Source organism: Planococcus citri, chromosome 3 (genome assembly GCF_950023065.1).
Source record: "Planococcus citri chromosome 3, ihPlaCitr1.1, whole genome shotgun sequence".
NCBI classification, from domain to species: domain Eukaryota; kingdom Metazoa; phylum Arthropoda; class Insecta; order Hemiptera; family Pseudococcidae; genus Planococcus; species Planococcus citri.
The window spans coordinates 228,188-250,137 of NC_088679.1; the positions used below are offsets into that span (position 1 = coordinate 228,188).

General features: G+C 44.2%; 1 protein-coding gene across 1 annotated transcript; it reads left to right on the forward strand.

Annotated features, from left to right (window-relative positions):
• The first annotated feature begins 25 nt into the window (after window positions 1–25).
• LOC135841906 (protein sax-3-like) lies at window positions 26–21,645 on the forward strand. Its single transcript, XM_065359129.1, has 17 exons — window positions 26–994; window positions 8,897–9,280; window positions 10,390–10,543; window positions 10,847–10,977; window positions 11,058–11,330; window positions 13,172–13,380; window positions 13,459–13,777; window positions 13,888–14,138; window positions 14,231–14,656; window positions 14,794–15,046; window positions 15,159–15,274; window positions 15,408–15,616; window positions 15,758–15,927; window positions 16,045–16,219; window positions 16,404–16,732; window positions 16,830–16,999; window positions 17,521–21,645. Exons 1-17 carry the CDS (start codon window positions 922–924, stop codon window positions 17,920–17,922), a joined length of 4,044 nt encoding a protein of 1,347 aa, XP_065215201.1. The 5' UTR covers window positions 26–921; the 3' UTR covers window positions 17,923–21,645.
• The last annotated feature ends 305 nt before the right edge of the window (window positions 21,646–21,950 follow it).

The following is a 21,950-nucleotide window of genomic DNA, read 5'->3' on the forward strand; positions in this document are numbered from 1 at the left end:
TTGTTTCGGTTCTGGCGTACTTACTTTTTGCCATCGCCTTTTGCAGCAGTAGCGTCCGGATTCGTTTATCTGGCGATCGCCATTTATGCTCGTACGTACGTGTGTAGTGTGGTGTGGTGTGGTGTGTACGCGCGCTCCCTGTCCGTGTGCCGTATGCCGTTTTCGTTTTCGTTTTCGTTTTGCCAAATGCTGCCTACCCTATCTCTGCGTCCGAATACTCGTATGTAAATACGAGTACTTTTTTACCATTTTACCGTTTTTGCATTTCGCACGTTCGTTTCTTCCTCATTACTCGTTAGGTGTCCGGTATTTGTCGCTGCATTTTGCGAAAAAAGAAAAAATCGTCCGCTCGCGTGTTCTTGTTAAGTTGTTACGAGTATGTTCTGTTCTGTTCTGTTCTGTTCTTTTCTGTTCTTTTCTGTTCCGTTTTTTCCAACTTGGTTTTCTCGCAGTATAAATGTGTAATTTGATACTACGCGTAATGCGTATATAGGTACTTGTAAGTTGTATACACGCGTACATATACACGGTATAGTTTGGCGGAAACGACGCGACGGACGTTTCTTACGCGAGTGTGTGCGTGTGCAGTGTGCACCGAGTGTACGCATAAATGCGTGTTTTTTTCAATTATATTCTTCTTTTTCTTCTTCCGCTTTTCATCGAGCAAATCGACGGCGGATTTTGGAGATTTTTATTCGGCGGCGGCGGCGGCGGTGGCAGCGGCAGTGGTCTTCTTATTTGCATTCGACGCGATCCAAAATACTGGTATAGAAAAAAGAAGACGACTATCCCTGGCGAGGAGAATGCGATGCGATAGGTGCAGGCTACGAATAGGCTTGTAAAACGGCGCGACGCTGCGACGCACCGCACCGCACCGCGCCGCCGTTGCCGTTGCCGTGGCTAAGCTATTGTCTTATCATTATGTTCACGTGGACGTGGACGTTTGTACAATTATGCTGCATTTGTCTATTTTCCAATCATCATTTCACTAGCGGTAAGTGTGCTACGGCTACGGCTACGGCTAGACAGAAATAGTCATATTATGGTTATTCGTAAGTCACCCCAGCATTCCAGACGCGACGGCCACCTAATGCCTAATAGTGTACCTCTCGTAGTACATACTATGTACATACACATACATGAATCATGATACATACGCTCACATTTGCAGTTGTACTTGTACGTAACTACTGTGCTCTGTGCTGGACTGCCGGTTCAGACTTCATTCGGGCAAACTTTTCGTCTACGGAATGGCACTAGCGGGGAGGGAGACCAAAAACAAAAACAAAAAACATTCCGTTTGCACGTGCCCGTTGGCAGTTACTCGTTGTCCGTCCGGTCTTCTTGGATGTCGTTCCTATTCGTTTTTTGCACATAAATACAGGGTGCCCAGAAATATCGAGTACCCCTAAAAAAGTTTTCTACCAAAATATGTACTTTGGTTGGTCAGTGTCAGTGGTCACAGTGAACGATACGAGTAATAATGATAGCATATGATTGGTTGATGGACTGGAGAGATAACATTCCACTAATCATATGTATCTGTTTCACGTTGCCAACCTGCGCGTATATTTTTAATAAAAAACTTTCTTAGGGGTGCTCGATATTTCTGGGCACCCTGTACGTGTACCTTTACCTACCTAATACATAATATGCCGACAGGCGACAACCGCGCCGACGAACCAGTAGGTAGCCCGTTAGGTCTACACGATTATACTCGTACGTAGCAGTACGAGTGACGAGTGCCAGTGCGAACTACCGATCGATACCATAGACGAACCAATTTTTACCAAATTTTGGCCAGGTTTTCGTTTTCGAGTTGAAAGCGATGCGGAAATTGGTAATTTTTGGTCGCAGGCGATACCTATACTCGTTACTCGTACGAGTCCCGAACGAAACCCAATACCTAGCCATGGGGCATAAATCGTACCTCGCTAGTCGCTAGTCGCTAGTTGCTTGTCGCGCTACACCGCTATCGTCATCGCCATCGCCATCGCCGTCCGCATCATTCGATTCGGATAGCTAGGTAGGTCTAGGTAATAGGTATATTCTACGTGTTCTACATACGAGTATTTTGCACGCCGCGGCTTGGGTAGTTGGGTACCTACCTCTGCCAAGTACCTACAATACCTAATCCATATAATAATGTAATGTAGGTAAGTACCTACCTACCTACCTACTTTACGTTTTTATCTACAAAACGCGCTCAGAAATAACGAGCACATGGCGCCAAGTTTCCAGTTGTAAAAGTAGGTAGGTAGGTAGGTAGGTAGGTAGGTTACTACTTTCATTTTTAAAAAAACTCCGTAGATCGACATTTCAAAAACTCGACGCAACAAACTCGCAGACAATTCGTCATTTGACAAAAAAAAAGCTTTCTCCAAAATGTCGGATACTTCTCCGAGCATTCTACATACGATACACGATACTGGCAGCAACATTGTCACTCGGTAAATGATAACATTTCGGTATTTTTCGATTTTTTCCCTTCAACTCGAGGTGATGCGCCAACAAACGACCTCTCAAAAACTCTCGTTGAAGAAATCTTTGAGAAATCACGAATCGGAGAAAAAAAATGCGCGAACCCAAATACGGAACACCGATTAAAAAATAGGCAAATAAATAATAGATAATTTAAAAAAAAAACCGACAAAATGATGTACAATATCTACCTAGGTATCAATACCAAATACCCAAATACTTCGTCTTCGGGAACTATTAGGAAATACCGAAATATCGATACGGTTTTGTTTTTTCGGTACCCACCTCTACCTACCTATCTGCGGGGTGCGCAAAAATATCGAGTAGGTACGTCTACGTACCTACTACCTACCGCCAAAAAAGTTTTTTTACCAAACGTTTCGATTGGTCACAGTGGATGATACGACGAGTAACAATGATAGCGCATGATTGGTTGTTGGACTGAGGTGATGAGTGACATGACATTCCGCCAGTCATACGCATCTATTTCGCCGTTATCGTTTGCCATTCTATATTTTTTTAATAAAAAAAAAAAAAACTCTGTTCGGTGTACCGGATATTTTTGCGCATCCTGTACCTATGGTAAATGGTAAATACGTACGTACAGGGTGGACAGAAATATCGGGTACCCCTAAAAAAGTTTTCTGCTAAATACTTGGGTTGGTCACGGTGAATGATACGCGTAATAATGATAGCACATGATTAGTTGTTAGACTGGAGAGATAACATTTCACCAATCATACGCATCTATTTCACGTTGCCAACCTACGCGTATATTTTTAATGAAAAACTTTCTTAGGGGTACCCGATATTTCTGTCCACCCTGTATCTATCTATCTATCTACCTACCTACCTACCTACCAACCAACCTACCTATTTGTAAATTGATGGATAGTGGATTGTTAGACGAGTAGCCGGGGTGGAAGAGGAGGAGGAGGAGGAGGAGTTGGAGGAGCTTTTAAAGGGACGGTTACGACGAAGCGCGGGCACGTTGATGACGTTTTGAAATGAAAACGATGTTTTGCGACAGCAAGAAAAGTACCTACCCATAGTCCTTTGTAGGTGGATAGGTAGATAGGTAGAGGTACGGGGTGCGCAAAAATATCGAGTACCTCGAAGAAACTTTTTTTATTAAAAATAGGTATACGTATACGTACAAGACGCGACGACGACGTAGGTAGGCAAGGTGAAATACGAGTAGGTACGAGTAGTCGAGTATATGTAGATGCGCATTTAATACGCGTATGATTGGTAGAATGTTATCAACTCGTCATTGTCAGTACAACAACCAATCACGCGCTATCATTATTAGGCCTACTCGTATCATCCAGTCATTGACTAGTCGAAACGTTTGGCAAAAAACTTTTTCGGTGACATTTGTGCGCACCCTGCAGGCTGCAGGAGAGCAGGTAGGTTGCCTGACTGCGGCAGGTGGCTCACCAATATAAGTTGGAGCGCGCGCCGCGTACATTAGCTGAAAAGAACGTAACGTAACGTAACGTAACGTAACGTTACGTTACGTATTGTAACATAACGTAAGGTAAGGTAGCGCAGCGCAGGGGTCCACAACAACGTGTGCACCGCCAGACGCCAAAATTTCCCAATTCCTTTACGGGCACGCGGCAAACTGATTGCTCAACGAGGGTCGGGTCATCGGGTGCCGGAGTCGTCGGCGGCAAGTGCAACTGACGTATTTTTAAGATTCATATTTGGTCTTTACTACTTGCAGGTAATACTTACCTACGGCTAGTACTTATGAACGTTGAAGTTTTGGTGGTTTCTTCGCTGCGTATGCGTATGCGAATACCGACAACCCTATTGACAAAATTATGCATAAAAACAGGCGTGTAGATGCGTAATGCGTGAAAGTCCAAAAAACGGATGCAATTCAGCTAATTCAGCCTGCGAATAGCAAGCGTAAAAGTAACGTTACAGCATGTAAAATAACAGGAAAATTGAAAAAAGTTGGAAAAAATTTCTGCCCTGGGTGGGAATGGAACCTGGGACCTATGGTTTCCGACTTTCCGCGTTACCTAACCCACTCGGCCACTTCGCCGCTTGCGAAGTGAAGAGTTATTTCCACATAAATGCTTCTGCGTTGTGAACTTGATAAATTTTAAAATTTTTCTCAAGTCCAAAAAGTGCAAACGTTTATGGGGAAATAACTCCACTCTTTACAAGCAGCGAAGTGGCTGAGTGGGTTAGGCAACGCGGATAAATTAATATTGCGGGTCCCGGGTTCGATTCCCGCCCAGGGTAAAAAATTTTTTACAATTTTTATTTCACTTGACATGCTATAACATTGCTTTTATGCATGATAATCGCAGGCAGAATCGCATGCTTTTTTTGAAAAAAGTCCAAATTCACGCATGCTTGTGCTATGCATAAAAGCATGCGTTTTAGCATGCTATCGCATAATTTTTGTCAATAGGGAAACAATTACCGAATACCGACCTGTCAATTGGGGCTGGTGCGGGCGCGGGCGCGGGTGCGTGCGTTCGGCAAATCTGCAAATTGCCCAAGTTCAGTTCGAGAAATGTTGAAAGGTGAAAATTTATCAGCGCCCCTTCACCCCCCACCGCGCCGTTCTCAAGTCTGGTTTGGCTCCTCAAAATACGAGTAGGTACGCGCGACGGCGCGGCGCGGCGATCGTTGTTGACGAAAATTGAAAATTCGTAGCCCTCGCTCGTATGGTACGTACGCTACGCTACGCTACGCGCATGCAATTTTCAAATTGTTGATTTCAAAAAGGATAAGTCGATTCCATAGCTACGGCTACGGCGCGGCGGCCGCATGAGGCACTCGCTATGCTCGTGTCAATCATCGTTAAAAGTTGAGTCGCGATGCAGCGGCGCGGCGGTGGCGGTGGCGGAGAAAGACACTGCGTACTGCGAAGGAACCTGTAAAGCGTATCTACCTGTCATATCATTTTCAACGGCAGCTGACACTAACTATGGGTACCGGGTATCGGGTATCGGGCACGGGGTAGTAAAGCGCCAACTACGAAGCCACTCGGGCCCGCCAAAGATGTCTACTTGATTTCGAAATGTCACTGTTACTAATGACGTGACGAGAAGTTAGCTTTTGATGGTTGTTTTCGTTAATGGCATGGCGCTGCGGGCTGCGCTGAAGCTTGGTTAATATTTTAACGACGACGACGAATTGCGACACCACCGGGCCGGGCCGGGCCGGGCCGGGCGCTAAGCGGGAAGGCATACAGATCCGCTCAAAGTCAAATCGTGAAAATTGTCATTTCTTGATTTTCCGTTGCAAATCGCTTAGCTTACTCGTAAAGCCTCTAAATTGAGTTGGAGTTTGTACTCGTATTTGGTCGTTTAGCACTGCACTCGACTCGACTCGTCTCGACTCGACTCGTTCTTTTGGTATACTCACTCGCGCGCGCGTAGCTAGATTTTGATGAACAAGTACGTGTGTACAGCTGTACGTGATACGTGTACACATATACGGACTAAGGGTACTTCTTGGTCATTCCCATTCGTTACTCGGTTACTCAGTAACTCGAGGCAGCGACTACACGTACACGTCTTACGAGTACTTGTACGTCAAGTGTTTACCTGCGTTCCTGCGAGCACAGGCACACTCAGAGTGAGATAAATTTTTATTGCAATCGCCAGTTTATGGATAGACTCTGAAAATTTCACCATTTTTACTACCTAATACCTATAAGTTACAGTCAATTTTAATCGTAGTTTCCAAGTTGATACCGTATAGCGATAGGTACCTACCTAGTACCTACCTACCAGCTATCTAGGTATAATTACGAGTAAGTACTAACCTAAGTAGAAATCGTTAAATTTTCCGAGTGGATCCGCAATTTCATATAAAATAAAAAATGCGCTACATTTTCTCGTGTGCAGCACCGCCCCGCCCCGCCCCGCCCCGCCCCGCCCCGCTGCTACGACTGCATGATTATGCAGCTTCACCCTCGCCCTCGCCCTCGCCCTCGCCCTCGCCCTCGCCGTCGTCCTCGCGCTCTCAGCTACAACCGCCGATACAATGAATTTAATCGACCGCGAATTTTTTGTCCGCCTTGTACGAGTACGAGTACGAGTAGGCCTAGCCAGGCTTGTTGTGTGTTCATTTTCGTTTCACCGCGTAGGTAGCGGCCGGTACCTGTGTAGTTTCGTCTTTTGTCATCGAAACTCTGCGAGAGCTGCGAAAATACAGTAAATTAACTACGCACCCAACCACCCACCCGCCTACCTTCCTATGAAAGAAAGAAAGAAAGAAAAAGAATAGAAAAAAATCACGTCAACTGTGACGGCGAATAGTGAATAGTGATAGATACTTGTACCGGTACGTAAAGGTAAAACAGCTGCAACGGCAACAACTAGTCTGCCAGTTTCACGTAGTGCGTGGTGCGTGGGGCGGTGCGGTGCGGTGCGGTGCGGTGCGGTGAGGTGTCGATATCATCGCAATTCTAGAATATACCTATGTCCTATATGATGTATGTAGAAGTACCTTTGCACCTTTTCTTCTTCTGTTTCTTCGTATTCTTTTTATCACTGGTTTTCTTTTGATAATTCGAATACCGAATAGACATACCTAATAATACGTATATGTACACGTATATATATATATACTCGTAGGTAATCGTATCAGCTACCTACGATACGCAATAATGCATCCATTGTGCCAGGTCTGGTCTCGAATGCAGTTCATTGATATTGTGTGTGTGTATGTGACTGTGTGACTTAGGTACCTAAGTAACCGAGTACCTAATATATTACGGTGACTCGAACGCGAACGCGAACGCGATTTCATTGTGCATGTGTCACATTTCAAGTGTTGTTGGTATTGTACGCTACTCGACCCGACACTCGTACTCGAAACTTGAAAATCGTAACACTCGTCGCCGTCGCCTTAAGCCTTTAGGTATTAGGCTATACGAGTATGTCTACAGGGTATGCGGAAATATCGTCAACCTCTAGGACCTAAAAAAGTTTTCTGCTGAATACATACATACATACATACGATACGTGTATACCTATTTCGGTTGGTCATAGCACGGTGAATGATACGAGAGTAATAACGACACCGCGTGATGGGTTGTTGGACTGAGATGATAATTGATAACTTTCCATCAACCATAATGCATTATGTACACGTACAGTTGTACACCCCACGCCCGGACCTCCGCGTATGTTTTCAATGAAAAACTTTCTCCGGGGTTCGCTATATTTTTGCGCACCCTGTACATTAGGGCGGGTCGAAAAAAAAACGTAGGTCTCGGAATTTTCTGAAATTCACATATGTATGTGGTTCCTTTCGAGTTGAAACCACCTCAAAAAACATTTTTAGCACCTCGCGGCACCATGGGGCTGAGCCAGGTGGTCTCAAAGTGGGGACATTTTAGCTAAAAATTCACGTTTTTCAGGTTGAAAGCTCAAAAATCGATTTTTAAAATTTACGGCAAGCAGTACCACTCAATTTGTAGAGTTTGAGATGCCGAATCTCCCTGCGGAGTTGTTTTTTTTTCTCGGTGGTCGCTTACGTCCGCAACAACTCCGTGAACGTACAAAAATTGCTGAGTTTAAGGTGTCAGGAAAACGTTTCCGCAAATTTATGCCCAAATGGTGTTTTGTAGGGGCACATATCGATGTAGTAAGTTGTATAATTAATGTAGTCGAGGGGTTAAATTTAGAATCATCGATATGCCCTCGGATCGCTGATAGGGTACATGATTCGAGTTTTATACGAGATTTTAGGATTTTATCAATTTGGAAATTTCATCAGATTGCTTCTACCTACTTTTTTCATGTTTTCAAAAAAATTTTATTTCATTTTTAAAAAATTCAAATAATTATGGATCTTGGTACTACCTGGCTAGTACGAGTGATACACATTTTCGTGGTTTAGCGTATCTATCTACCTAGGTGTAGGCACCTACTCGTACATATCTATGTACGTTTAGTTATGATGCTCACACTCGTACAGGGTGCCCAGAAATATCGGCTACCCCTAGGAAAGTTTTTCATTAAAAATATACGCGTAGGTTGGCAACGTGAAATAGATGCGTATGATTGGTGGAATGTTATCTCTCCAGTCCAACAACCAATCATGCGCTATCATTATTATCATTCACTATGACCAACCGCCAAGTATTTGGCAGAAAACTTTTTAGGGGTATCCGATATTTCTGGGCACCCTGTACTTGATTACGTAGGTAGGTACTAGGTAGGTACTCGTAAAAGGCGGAATGGGGCATGGGGCATAGGGCATGGCACCAACAATAAACGTATATTAGGACTTTGTACTACAAATGCTTAAAGGTCTATGTACGTACCATACGTTTACCTACGTTGATTTACTCGTATTTGCATACGAACTTTATTGTCACATACGACGATTAACGATACCGTTCTCTATACCGAATCGATTGCGTTGTTTGCAGGCGTTGGCGTTGCGAATCAGCAGAATCAGCAGAATCAGCACCAGCTGCTGCTGCTACAACAACAACAACAACAACAGTACAGAATGCCGAGGATAACGGAGCAGCCGGCCGACACGGTAGTCGCCCGTCACGAACCGACTACGTTAAATTGCAAAGCGGACGGTATTCCAGAGCCGAGTATAGAGTGGTATAAAGACGGCGAATTGATCGCCACGGCAGGCGGCGGCGGCGGCGAGTCGCATCGCGTTCTTTTACCAACCGGATCGTTATTTTTTCTAAGAGTCGTGCACGGCCGTAAGGATTCCGATCAAGGCACGTATTGGTGTTTGGCGAGAAATCAAGCCGGATTCGTTCGCAGCAGAAACGCTACGCTGGATGTGGCAAGTACGTGTACCTAACTACACCTACTCTACTCTACTCTTAGTCACGCGTACATACTCGTAGGTAAAACAACAAAAACAAAAATGAAAATTGAAATCCAAACGCGTCCTTCGCTATAAAACACGATTCACCTACCATGCAACTACTTTTACGGTACCGAGTAAGTGCCTACAGGGTGCCCAGAAATATCGAGTACCTCTGAAAAAGTTTTCTACTAAATACTTTGGTTGGTCACAGGTCACAGTGAATGATACGAGTACGCGTAATAATGATAGCGCATGATTGGTTGTTGGACTGCAGAGATAACATTCCACCAATCATACGCAATTACGCATCTATTAAACCGTTCACGTTGCCAACCTACGCGTATATTTTTAATGAAACACTTTTTCAGGGGTACTCGATATTTCTGGGCACCCTGTAGATACGGTTCGTTTTGGTAACATCTATCTACACCTACGGTACCTAAAATACAGGTCCGTGTTGTGTTTTCGAGAATTTTTTGTCGAAAAATTTGAAAATTCAAAAATTAAATAGCGTTGCGCGCTGGTAAAAATAAGCAAAACAAAACCAAAAAACAAGTTTACTTTACGCCAGGTGTATTCGCAGTTTCACACGTACATAACTGCGAGTATGAACAATGTTAAATTTTTAGTGAAAAACATTATGCGTGTAATTTGTTGCCTATTCAGTTTGCCGTAAATACGCGTTCGTATTACTCGTACCTACTACCTACTACCTACAACGAGCACATACGAGTACTCGTATGACGTTTTCACAACTGAATGCGATGCATCGTAGTCGTAGTCGTAGTTGTAGTTGTACAAGATAACATAATTATAGATAGGTATTACCTATACTACATATACGAGTACAAGAGTCGAACTGCAATCATTACGTATCGAGTGCATGTGATTGCTCGTTCAGTTCAGCAAAATGCACGAAATACGTACACGTACGATACCTACGCAATGATTGCAGTTCGATTGTTGCATCGTGCACCGTACCCGTAAGATATTTTTCATAATACGCGTATGCGTATGCGTACGCGTAATTGTGTAAATACGACGAAACCAAGCGATTTACGTAAGCGATTTGAATTTGCGTTTCAGTTTTGCGCGACGAATTTCGAATTGAACCGAAAAATAAGAAAGCTATTCAAGGCGAGACTACGCTTCTGGAATGCGGCCCGCCAAAAGGCCATCCCGAACCTGTCATTAGTTGGAAGAAAAACGGCCAAACATTGGATTTAGATTCGAATAAAAGGTCGGTACCGTCGCCGTCGCGCGTCGCGCGTCGCCAAATGAGCGAAACATTTTTACGCTTAAGTACATTATATAGGTAGCCTATATTTTGTAAGTAGGTATGTACTTGCTTGTCAAAAAATTGCGACAAGTCTCGGCAATGTCGATTTGTATTACGAGTAGATAGTAGATACCTATCTATGTTTATCTACATAAGTGCCGAGGTTGCATTGTGCAGTGCTCACTCACTCACTCGCTCGCTCGCTCGCTCGCTCGCTAACCTAGCCCTACTTACGTATTTAACGTTGTGCGGTGATTGTGGCAGGTATCGTTTAGTGGACGGGACGAATCTAGCCATTCAAGATGTGCGAAGAATAGACGAGGGACGATACCAATGCGTCGCGAATAATGTGGTTGGTACGCGCGAATCGGCCGCAGCTTTACTCACCGTTCACGGTAAGTGCGCTATACCTAGTGTAAGTGTAGTACTTATGTACCTAGGTAATGAAATTGTCGATTGCGCTGATTTGCGGCAGTGAAACCTTACGTGATCCGCGGACCTCAGGATACGACGGTGATGGCCGGCGGCAGCGTGATTATGGACTGCGAGGTCGGTGGCGACCCTTTGCCGGACGTGCTGTGGAGGCGAACGTCTGACGGCGGCAACATGCCGTTGAATCGCATCAAGGTGCTGGAAGATCGAGGATTGAAAATCGACCAGATTTCCGCCCAAGACGAAGGAGTGTACACGTGCGAAGCCGACAACTCGGCCGGCGCTTTATCCGTATCAGCTCGGCTCACCGTGCATTGTACGTACCTACATTATATTATTTTATGTCTTTCTGTATACGTTTGTCGTTTACCTACGTACGAGTACATATCAGTTACCACGACCTACAGTAGGGTGCGTCATGTTACATTTTTTTTGAAATTTTAAGGTCTTACCCGCTAATGTTGTTCCTTTAAGACGAAAAAATGACACCATAAAATTTTTGTTGAAAAATATTAATATTTAGAGGTCGCGCACAAGTGTTGAATGTTGAGAGCTGCGAGCGCGCGCAAGCACAACACTTCCCACGACGGCACCGCGGGAAACGCAACGTAACGTACCGGGGTTGATTTTGCGCAACTATAACGAGAGCGGCATCCCCACCACAACTTATCAAGTCATACTATCTTTCTCGGATTTTTAAAACAACTATAAAAAAATATTGATCATGATTTTTTGGCTCTAGAATTCATTTTAACCAAAATTATGGAATTCAGAAACTGAAACATTCCATTTTTACTAAGTAACGGCTTTAAAATGTATATTAGTCGATAAAACATCAACTTGAATTGCTAAATCGTATCAAATATTCACATTTCAACGTAAATTTATCCCATAAATTTTTTTCCTACAATTGCTGATCAGAATAATACATAAAACCTCAAATTCATACTTTTTTCTTTATTTTTCAAAACTTTCATATTTCCACCTACATACAATGAGCTTCGGAATTGAAAAATTGTTATTGAATCCACATAAATAACATCTTAGAAATCCTACCAGGGACTAGACTTACTTAACATGCATTGTAGAGGGGGTAACGTTTTGTAAAACTGCTCCAATCTTGCTAGGGAACGCAACGCTGTAATCCCCGCTGCGCAACCGTGGGAAGTTTTCGCTTGACGCGCTCATACATTCTCAACATTCAACTCTTGTGCGCGACCTCTAAATATAATTTTTTTGATCTGAAATTTTGTATGTAGTATTTTTTGACCAAATGGAACACTTTTAGGGGGTAAGCTACCCCAATTTTTAAAAAAAGTGTTTTCTATTGTTCTTTTGACGCACCCTAACCTACAGGGTGCCCAGCGCAGCGCACAAATATCGAGTGCGAGTACTTGTACCTACCCACCCACCCCGAACAAAGTTTTTTGTTGAAAATATACAGGTTGGCAAGAAGCCTCGTACGAGTACGCACTACGCAGTACCTACGCATATGTATGTATGATTGGAGGAATGAGATGTTATCATCTCACCTTACGTTGGTCCAACAATCCTACATCATTATTAGGTACTCGTACGAGTATCATTCATTGCGACCATGGCCAGTAGCCATTGGCCAACCCGAACATTTGGCAGAGAAATTTTCTAGGGTAGGTGACTAGGTGGTAGGTACCTGTATCTATTCGATATTTCTGCGCACCTTGTACTGTTATCTACTCACTACTCACTACTGGCTAGTGGCTAGTGGCTAGTGGCTAGTGGCTACTACGAGTATATACGAGTACTAATTAGTAATCACTATACGAGTATGGGTATTGGGTACTCGTACTGGGTAGTTAGTTACTTATGTACTCGTAGTTGGTTGAAACTATGCATTCTTCGTAATTAGCTGGTATCATCTAGGTAGGTACTCGTATAGTAGGTAGATACTTACTCGCCCTTACTCGTACGTACAACGTATACATACGAGTATACCTAATTATGTAGTCGTAGATAGCTGGTATGCGAGTGTTAGTACCACGGGCTAGTACATATGTACTAGAGTACATTTGGTACCTCTACCTACCAGTACCTACGTCGCGTCGTCGCGTCGTACTCGTATATTTTTGTACGTACGCGTATTCATCGACATTGGTATTTTCGCTTTCGCATGCGCAGCTGTACCTGTGATAACGTACCGTCCAAAGGATGCGACTGTTGATCAACACGGCCAGGTAGCGTTCATGTGCGAAGCGGAAGGCAATCCGCATCCTCTTCTGTTTTGGTCCATCGAGCCCAGTCGCACGCTTATATTTGCGGGTGAAACGCGCGACAACTTTAAAGCGACTTGGGCGCGAAACGGCCAAATCACCTTGACCGGCGTTCAGGTAAATATAGTACGCGGTACACTTATGTATAGTTGGCCCACTGACACTGACACTGACACTGCGTTTGGCTTGTTGCAGAATGCGGCGGCGGCGGCGAATGAAAATTTTCGCGACTCGGCGGCGGCGGTGGTGTGTTGCGCGGTAAATGCGGTCGGCTCCGACATATGGCGCGCTCATCTGTCCGTCAGGCTGGTAGACGACCGACCGCCGCCCGTCATACTTTACGGTCCGGCCAACCAAACGTTGCCGCTCAAGTCTATCGCCGTTTTACCGTGCAAAGCTGTCGGCTCGCCCGCGCCCGTCGTACGTTGGTACAAAAATGGCCAAGCCTTGTCCACGACTGCGGCTGCGGATCGCCGAATCGACGTCTCCGAACAAGGAACGTTGCAAATCAAAGGTACGCCTTATTCGTATTCCAGTATTCCTATTCGTATACTTACGACTTGCGTCTGTTTGCCTCTGTACATTAACGTATTTACTCGTACTTGTTCTCGTACTCGTACGTAGATCTGGAACGAAGCGATAACGGAGTTTACGCGTGCGTCGCCAGTTCGCAAAACGGTCGAGCCGTTTGGAGCGCAAATTTGCGGCTGGAATCGCCGACAAATCCGAATATAGGATTTTTCCGATCTCCCGAACCGTTAACGTATCCGGGCCCGCCCACCAAGCCGATAGTCGCCAACAGAACCGCCGACCAAGTTACCATAGCGTGGAGTAGAAATAATAAGATCGGCTCGTCTTCCTTACTCGGCTACCAGGTACCAACTCGTACCTCTACCTACGTAGTACCTATACCTATACCTATGATGTATGTACATAAGTGACTAAAAATCTTTCGCGCTCGCCGCAGGTGGAAGCGTTCGCTCGCGAATTTGCGGCGAACGAGTCGCTGGGCGCGAGTACGACGGCGACGGCGACGGCGACGGCGACGGCAAATAACAGCGATTGCACGTGGATCACGTTGGCGACCAGAATTTCGACGACCGCTTTCACCGTTGGCCATCTGCAAAAAACCAAAATGTACACGTTTTTGGTGCGTGCGGAAAATTCGCACGGTCTGTCACCGCCCAGTCCTCTATCAGATCCGGTCACGTCGAATACGATGGCGGCGGCGGCGGCGGCGGCGGTGGCAGCGCCTGAAAAAATTGTCGACCCGATGGCCGCGTTTCAAGAGCGTCAAATGCGCGAAGCGAAAGCCCTACTGCAAGCTACTCACTCGGCCGAACTAGTCGACGTTCAAGCCATCAACTCTACATCAGTCAAACTCACCTGGGAGGTAAGTGTACTCGTACTCGTACTCGTACGAGTACGATCAGGCTCAGGCTTCTTATTCGTACATACGAGTATGTACCTAGGTACCTATCTATACCTACCAACCAGCTACCTAGTCTGAGACGATTTGTGCGCCAACAGATATTCAATTCGGACGTCGTCGAAGGCTTCTACATCTATTCTCGATGTGTAAATAGTAATTCGTCATCGTCAGCGGCAGCGGCAGCGGCAGCGGCGACCAACGTACTAATAATTGCCAACGTTCGTAAGGTGACCGGATTCGTGGTATCCGGCTTGCAAGCGTTCACCAAGTACGCTTTTTTTCTCATCCCGTTCTACAAGCATATCGACGGACGGCCGTCCAATTTGAAAGTTGTCGAAACGTTGGAAGACGGTGAGTGCCCGCGCTCGTGCTCGTGCTCGTGCTCGTGCTCGAGTTCATCCACCATCGAATCGAACATTTCATTAGGTAGGTACCTCATACCTATACCGTTTTGCTTTTGCAGTTCCATCGGAGCCACCTCAGCAGATGGAGGCCGTCTTGTTGAATACGAGCGCTGTGTACTTGAAATGGGCGCCGCCACCGGTGAAGGCGCAGAACGGCGTCATCAAAGTATATCAGGTAAGCGACTGAGCGACTCGCGACGACGACGATAGTAACGTATAAGTTTAAGTATAAATTATTTCTTACGCCGCGCCGCTGGTTGAGTTACGAGTAATGCGTTTGCGTTTGCGTTTGCGTTTGCGCGTCTCAGGTGATAGTGAAAGATGACAATAATTCGGTACTGAGTAACGTAACGGTGAACGCATCCACGCCATCTTTACTGCTGACTAATCTGACTACTCGCGTCAGCTATAGCGTTTCGGTGGCCGCAGCTACGTCCGTCGGTTACGGACCGTTCACCTTTCCCGCCAACTTGAGATTAGATCCGACTACCATGTTATTCAGCCAATGGAATCACAAGTAAGAATAACAGCTTTTTTCAATCCTGCCGTGCGCGTGCGCGTGCGCGTGCGCTGCCACGTAGGTAGACATCTCGTCGTATCTCGTCCTCGTACTTATTCGTACGTATAACGAAAAACTAAAAACAAAACACTTTTTCAGAAATGGCCTGCTGGAACCTAACAGCCTGGATATTAAAGAAGAAGACGTGTTGTCGAAAATATGGTTTTTCGTTATTATATCGAGCGTCGCATTGGCCATGCTGTTGGTATTGGTGGCCGTGTTTTTCCTCACCCGAAGGCTGTTGCTGTCCAAAGAGTCAAACTTTTTTGGTAAGCCCGCTTACGCTTAGACCCATCGCGCATCGCGTGGTCCTCGTGCGATTGCGATTGCGATCAGCGATAGCTTACCATGACTGTGATTTGTTTTGTTTGCGGCGCGGCGGTTAGAAACGAGATCGAACGGCGCAATTCTAGGAACGCCTGTAAGTTTGAAAACGTCCGTCGGCGTCGGTCTACCTCATCGGATGTCGGCTTCGTTGCTGCCCCATCTGAACATGAAAAAAGACGACGCCTCGTTCTGGATTGATAAAACAAAGAATGAAAATTGCGTCAACGAATCGTGGTGAGTGTGACTGTGTGACTGTGAGCGCGTACCGCGTACTTGCTCTTATTCCCGCAGTATATTACGTATAAGCGTAATGATTGATTGATCGATTGATGTATCGATCGAGTACCAGTATACAGTATACCATACCTACTTACCCGTAACCTAACGCATGTAGTCTGTCTGCGCTTTTGTTTCGCAGTTCTTGGAGACAATCAGAGTACAGCGGCGAGCAAGACTCGGCCAGTCAGTGCGCCGATTACGCCGAAGTGACCGCCAACGTGGGCGCGGGCATGGCCGATTCTTTTAGGACTTTTGGCGAGGGAAAAACGAGCAGCACCGGCACCGGCACCGGCACCGGCACCGACGAAGCGTTGTCGCCGACGCCGTACGCTACCACCACGCTGCTGTCGCAATCCAGAATCGCGCTCCAAAATGACGAGCTGCCTTACGCGTCGTCGTGTTGTTACCGGCCCAATTGCCATTCCGAGACGTATTACTTCATCGACCGAGACTACGTAAACTACAACGGTTAGTCGAGTCGTCCGGAGCTTTTAAAACCTAACCTAACCTAACCTAGGTACCTATATTACCCCTCAATTCGTACTCGTATTCGTATTACTTGCAGGTAGTGTCAGAGGAATACCGTCGTCGGTCGTATTAAGCGCGTGTGGTCGTAAAACCATGTCCGAAATCGGCCGCACGCCGCAGCCGCATAATCAAAGTCCGCCGTTACCATCCAATCCGCCGCCCAATGGTAATACGCTTCGAAAACAGCGTGAAAGTAATTATCTTAACGTAAGTACTCGTACGCGTACCTCCAATACCTCCATACTCGTATGTACTTCTTCGATGGTTGCCAACTGCAAAACTCGATCTTGTTGATACTCTTTTTTTTTCAAATTTACACAAAAAAATCACCTTAAAAATGTATTTGAACGTTAAATTTCTCCGAAGAATACCTACACACGTCGAAGAATATCAATAGGTAGCCCTATTACGTCATATTTTTTACTTTACCTATTTCAGATTTTTTTTTTTTTTTTGTAAAATTGAAGCTAAGTACTTACTTGTAATACTTACGTAATCTTGCAAAGCTGTGAGACACGGTTCAAAATGAAAAAAATCCTTAAAGCGTTGTAAATTAGGTAGCTCACTCAACATGGTCAAGGACTCAATGTACTTTCTACGTACCTAGCTACCCACCCACCCACCCACAAATTGTATTTCAAAGAATTAAAACAAATATACTACTACTACTACTACTACTACTACTACCTACCTATGCTGTCTACTTATCTACTTTCGTTGGCCAATAGTTTCAGAATGCCAGATGCGTATCGAATTCGAGTCGCTCGGGCGCCAGCGTCGGTGCCAATCACCGTGCGGTGTATACTAGGTGCTTTAGTAAAGACTGCCAAGAAACGCATCATTCCAAACAAACGACGTCCGCAGCGGCAGCGGCAGCGGCAGCGGCGAGCGACTTTGCTCAGAGATGCAGCCCGCATCTTTACCCCATCAGTAATCAGTGGAGGATGAAACAGACAATCAACACGGATCACAATACGACGACGAGTGGTAGCAGTTCCTCGGCCGGTAGTAGCAGTAGTCATTCGAGTTGCTCTCAGTGCCAACAGCCTATTTACCGCAGTTCCGGCAACACTGGCAACAGCCGCAGCCAATCCTCGTCCAATATTTTAGCAACTGCCCATTCGTCGTAGAGCGTTTCCGTTTACCTACTGCGTCGCGTCGCGTCGCGTCTCACTGCCGCCGCCGTAATACGAGTGCCATATCTATCTACCTACCTACCTACCTACCTACCCATCCTCCCCTATTATATACCTGACTTGTTGACTTGATCATTTTCTCTGTTCTAAAAATTGCAAAAATTTCTACTTTTAATTATTTCTTGGCAAAAGTTTCGTTTCTCGTTTCCTCGTACAGCGCAAGTACGAGTACCTATCTATATGTATTGGTACTGAATAGTAAAAATACATGGGTACGAAGATACTCGTATAGATGCGAGTCGCGTGTACAGCAGCAGCAGCAGCAGCAGCTCATCGCCTCTTCCACGCACCACATCTTACCTACATTATTGTTGTAGGTACATAGGTAGAGAGGCTATCCACCCACCCACCAACCAACCAACCTACCTACCTGTCTGTCTACTTTTTAATTACGAATATCTTGGGATATGGTAATCGTAGGTATTCGTATTGTAGGCCTATATATTGCCTCCTTTTGCCTTCCTTTCGAATCACCAAGTTATGATTCATGTGATACCTAAAAATTTGTTGTCTATTTTTATTTTTATTAATCTATTTACGTATTTATTTATTAATTTATTTATACCTACGTATTCATTTTTTTGTACGGTACGTACCTCTACCTATATCACTCTATCTACTATCTACGGGTAGAAATTTAGTTTTTTTTTAAATACTCGCTCGTCCTCGTTTGTAATTACGTAATGTGTATGTACTTACTACATATTACGTAGTACGTAGCTACGTACCTCTACAAAAGTGCATACTCGTACTCGATGGTTTTATCAGAAATTTTTGGTGAATGTTACCTTCCTTTGTTACTTAAAATAGGTATTCCCTTTTTTATTTACGAGTACATATATATTTATTACGGATATTATTATTACGACTACGAGTATCGCATTATTCTTATCAAGTACGAGTACTACGCCGAGTACCGGTAATCTTTTTTTTCCCCTTTAATTTTATTCATTTTGTCGGCGATAATCGAATAGGCACGTAGATGTACCTACCTACTATACGTACCTACAAATATGTGTCTATTTTTGATGTTAAGGCATCAGCCGAACCACGCAATAGTGAGTAGGCATACTACGAGTATATACTTAGGTAAAGGTATAGGTATACTTAGTCTACATATTTGTATCACGTACATAAATGTACATACGAAGATCTGGTACCTACATTGCGATATGCGGATTCGACACACTTGACACTAGTGAATTGCAGATGTGCAGACACCTATACCTAGACCTACAGGGTGCCCAGAAATATCGAGCACCCCCTAAGTAAGTTTTTCATTAAAAATATACGCGTAGGTTGGCAACGTGAAATAGATGCGTATGATTGGTGGAATCATGGAATGTTATCTCTGCAGTCCAACAACCAATCGTGCGCTATCATTATTACTCGTACTCGTATCATTCACTGTGACCAACCAAAGTATTGTAGTAGAAAACTTTTTTAGGGGTGCTCGATATTTTCTGGGCACCCTGTATACCTACCTAGCAACCTACTTACATAGCGTGTCCGCTGCAAGCGCACCAGTAAAGCACTGCCAATTTTCAACTGCGCGGCGCCGGGCGGCGGCCAACTAGTCAAGTACCACCGATAGCATAATACCTACGAGTACTCGTAAGTACGAGAAGGTACAAATACGGCACTGTAGTGAGGAAGTACCTCTACGTCTACGTCTAGTCTTCCCCAAGTCAACATATTGCGCTTCAGTTATACGTATGTAGGTAGGCTACTACGCTCTTCTTTTTTCGTTAAGTATAATATCGTAGTAGTTTATTCAACGTAAAAGTGATTTTCGACGAATTTTGAGGTTTACTAGGTACTGCCCGAGCCAAGTGAGGAAATAATTCAAAATCTACTCGTCGAAAATCACTCTTACTCTCGGATTGAATAATACGTACTCGTACCTACTCGTATTAATATATTTTAATTTCATATGATCGGAAAATGAGTAGTTTCCTAGACAGTTTTGTGGTTGGAAAATACATCTTTAACGCAGCTATCAAAACAAGTGCGGAAAGTAGTTACTTTCCTCCCTAGGGAGAGGGAGGAAAGTGACTGTTTTCCGCATATGTTTACAAATTCAAAATTAACAATTTTTTTAAGTTTCAGCATTTATTTTCCTCTCATATGAAATTAAAATAGTATACGCGACAGCCGACAGGATTGGACAGTAACGCGATAAACTTGTGCCTGTGCGATTCAAGTCGCTCGGCTTCGCCTCGCTCCTTAAACTTCGCACTCGTTAATCGCATACTTTCCGCTCCTGTCACGTAATGTACTATTTCGTTATGAGGGAGAAAAACCGGTGAAACAGTTTTGCGCACAATTGCTAGTTTTGCGCACAAGTTAGGATTGCGCACATTGCCCTGTGACTCTTATCAATAAATGAAAAATTATCAGCTCTAGGTACTTACTGTTTCCCTTCATTTTTATCATCAATCACCTAGTCAATTTTTCTTCAAAAATTTTATTGATTGTGATGAAAATTTTGACATTTTTTAAATTGTTTCACCAAGAAACCCAGTATTTTAGAGAAAAATTGAGGAACCTACAAAAATACGTAAGTAAGTTGGTAAAGAGAAATGAAAATATTTTTGATTCTCCTCATTTTTCTCCCTGGACCATTACTTTCGGCAGAAAATCGTAGTTTTCTGATGAAAATGTGGATAAAATGATTTCAAATCCTTCATCTGCAATAATAATTTAAATTGAATTTTAAAATTTTTGTCTGAATATCTCTAAAGCAACGTTGTGCGCATTCCTTACAATGCAATTCCCATTAACCAGCATCATGTGCGCTTTCCTATTACAGCCAGAAAAACGCCGGTAAGGTGTTAACTTCCAAAAATCAGAAGCGACAGCAAAAGTAGCACTTTTTCTCCCTAAATAACGAAAAGAAACATTTTTAACGACATTTTTGGCATACCTAACCATCGAGTTTCTCGTCGGCGAGCAAATTTTTTACATATTAGGCCTCCTAGATCACGAAAAAATGACGAATTTGCTTCGGCGCATTTTTGCGAGCGTAGCGTACCTACTCGTATAATGTTTTTAATAATCCTCCTACTTTCAGAACCCACATATCAACTGCTCTACCCTCCCCTCCCCTCCCCTCCCCTCCACCCCGAAAAATAGTTTGGCCCCGTCTCCAAAGCGAGGAATGCGAGTACCTGTGTACTCGTATTTTTTCCATTCCACTCTTTGTAAGCGTGTGTACCAGTAGGTACTTAATATCAGCCTAGCACACGCGAGTATGTACGCAGGCCGGTACACCTAAACAAGACGTACTCGGTACTCGTATAGCCATTGCAGATGTACATAATTATGTATGTAGGTACCTAGACATATGTGTAGCCGTGTAGGTGTATGTATGTATGTATGTAACCTGCCTACATCGGAGGCCACCTTTTAATAAGCGATTTTTTAAGCTGTAACATGATCGAATAATTGTTATAGCTGTGATAACGATAAGTATATTTACATTTACATGACGTACTCGTATCTATGTAACTTGATTAATAATTTACGTGTTTAACGTGTATACGTATACCTTTGTTGAATCGTAACACAAATATCTGAGAGACTGACCGAACTCGTGTAAATTATAGATATAATACGTATATTTATTATTTTTTTAATTAAAGTTTGCGATTTTTATTCGTGCAATTTTGTTTACAAAATTCAATACAAACGCCAAGACGCTCGACGCCCAATGCCTATACGATACGTGATACGTGCATGGCCGCCTTCTCCTTTGGCGCTTCTCTAGTTTATCCACTTCCCAAGATGAAAACAACCGCGAGACAAAAGACGGAGAGATGAGAAACTTTTCACAGGTCCGAGAACATGTTCAACAGTCCGCATAGCCGCAGAGCCGCATAGATATTGGCCAATATGGGCCCGTCGCGTCGTCTTAGGTATAGGTACATACCTACATATTTATTCTTAGGACCGGGGTTTCC

What these genes read in the sequence shown, in the direction of transcription:
- LOC135841906 (XM_065359129.1), top strand. Translation starts at nt 922, where the DNA reads ATGTTCACGTGGACGTGGACGTTTGTACAATTATGCTGCATTTGTCTA. An exon ending in TCACCTTGACCGGCGTTCAG is followed by an intron (nt 13,381 to 13,458) that starts GTAAATATAGTA and finishes GGCTTGTTGCAG; the next exon opens with AATGCGGCGGCGGCGGCGAA. An exon ending in AGACTACGTAAACTACAACG is followed by an intron (nt 16,733 to 16,829) that starts GTTAGTCGAGTC and finishes TATTACTTGCAG; the next exon opens with GTAGTGTCAGAGGAATACCG.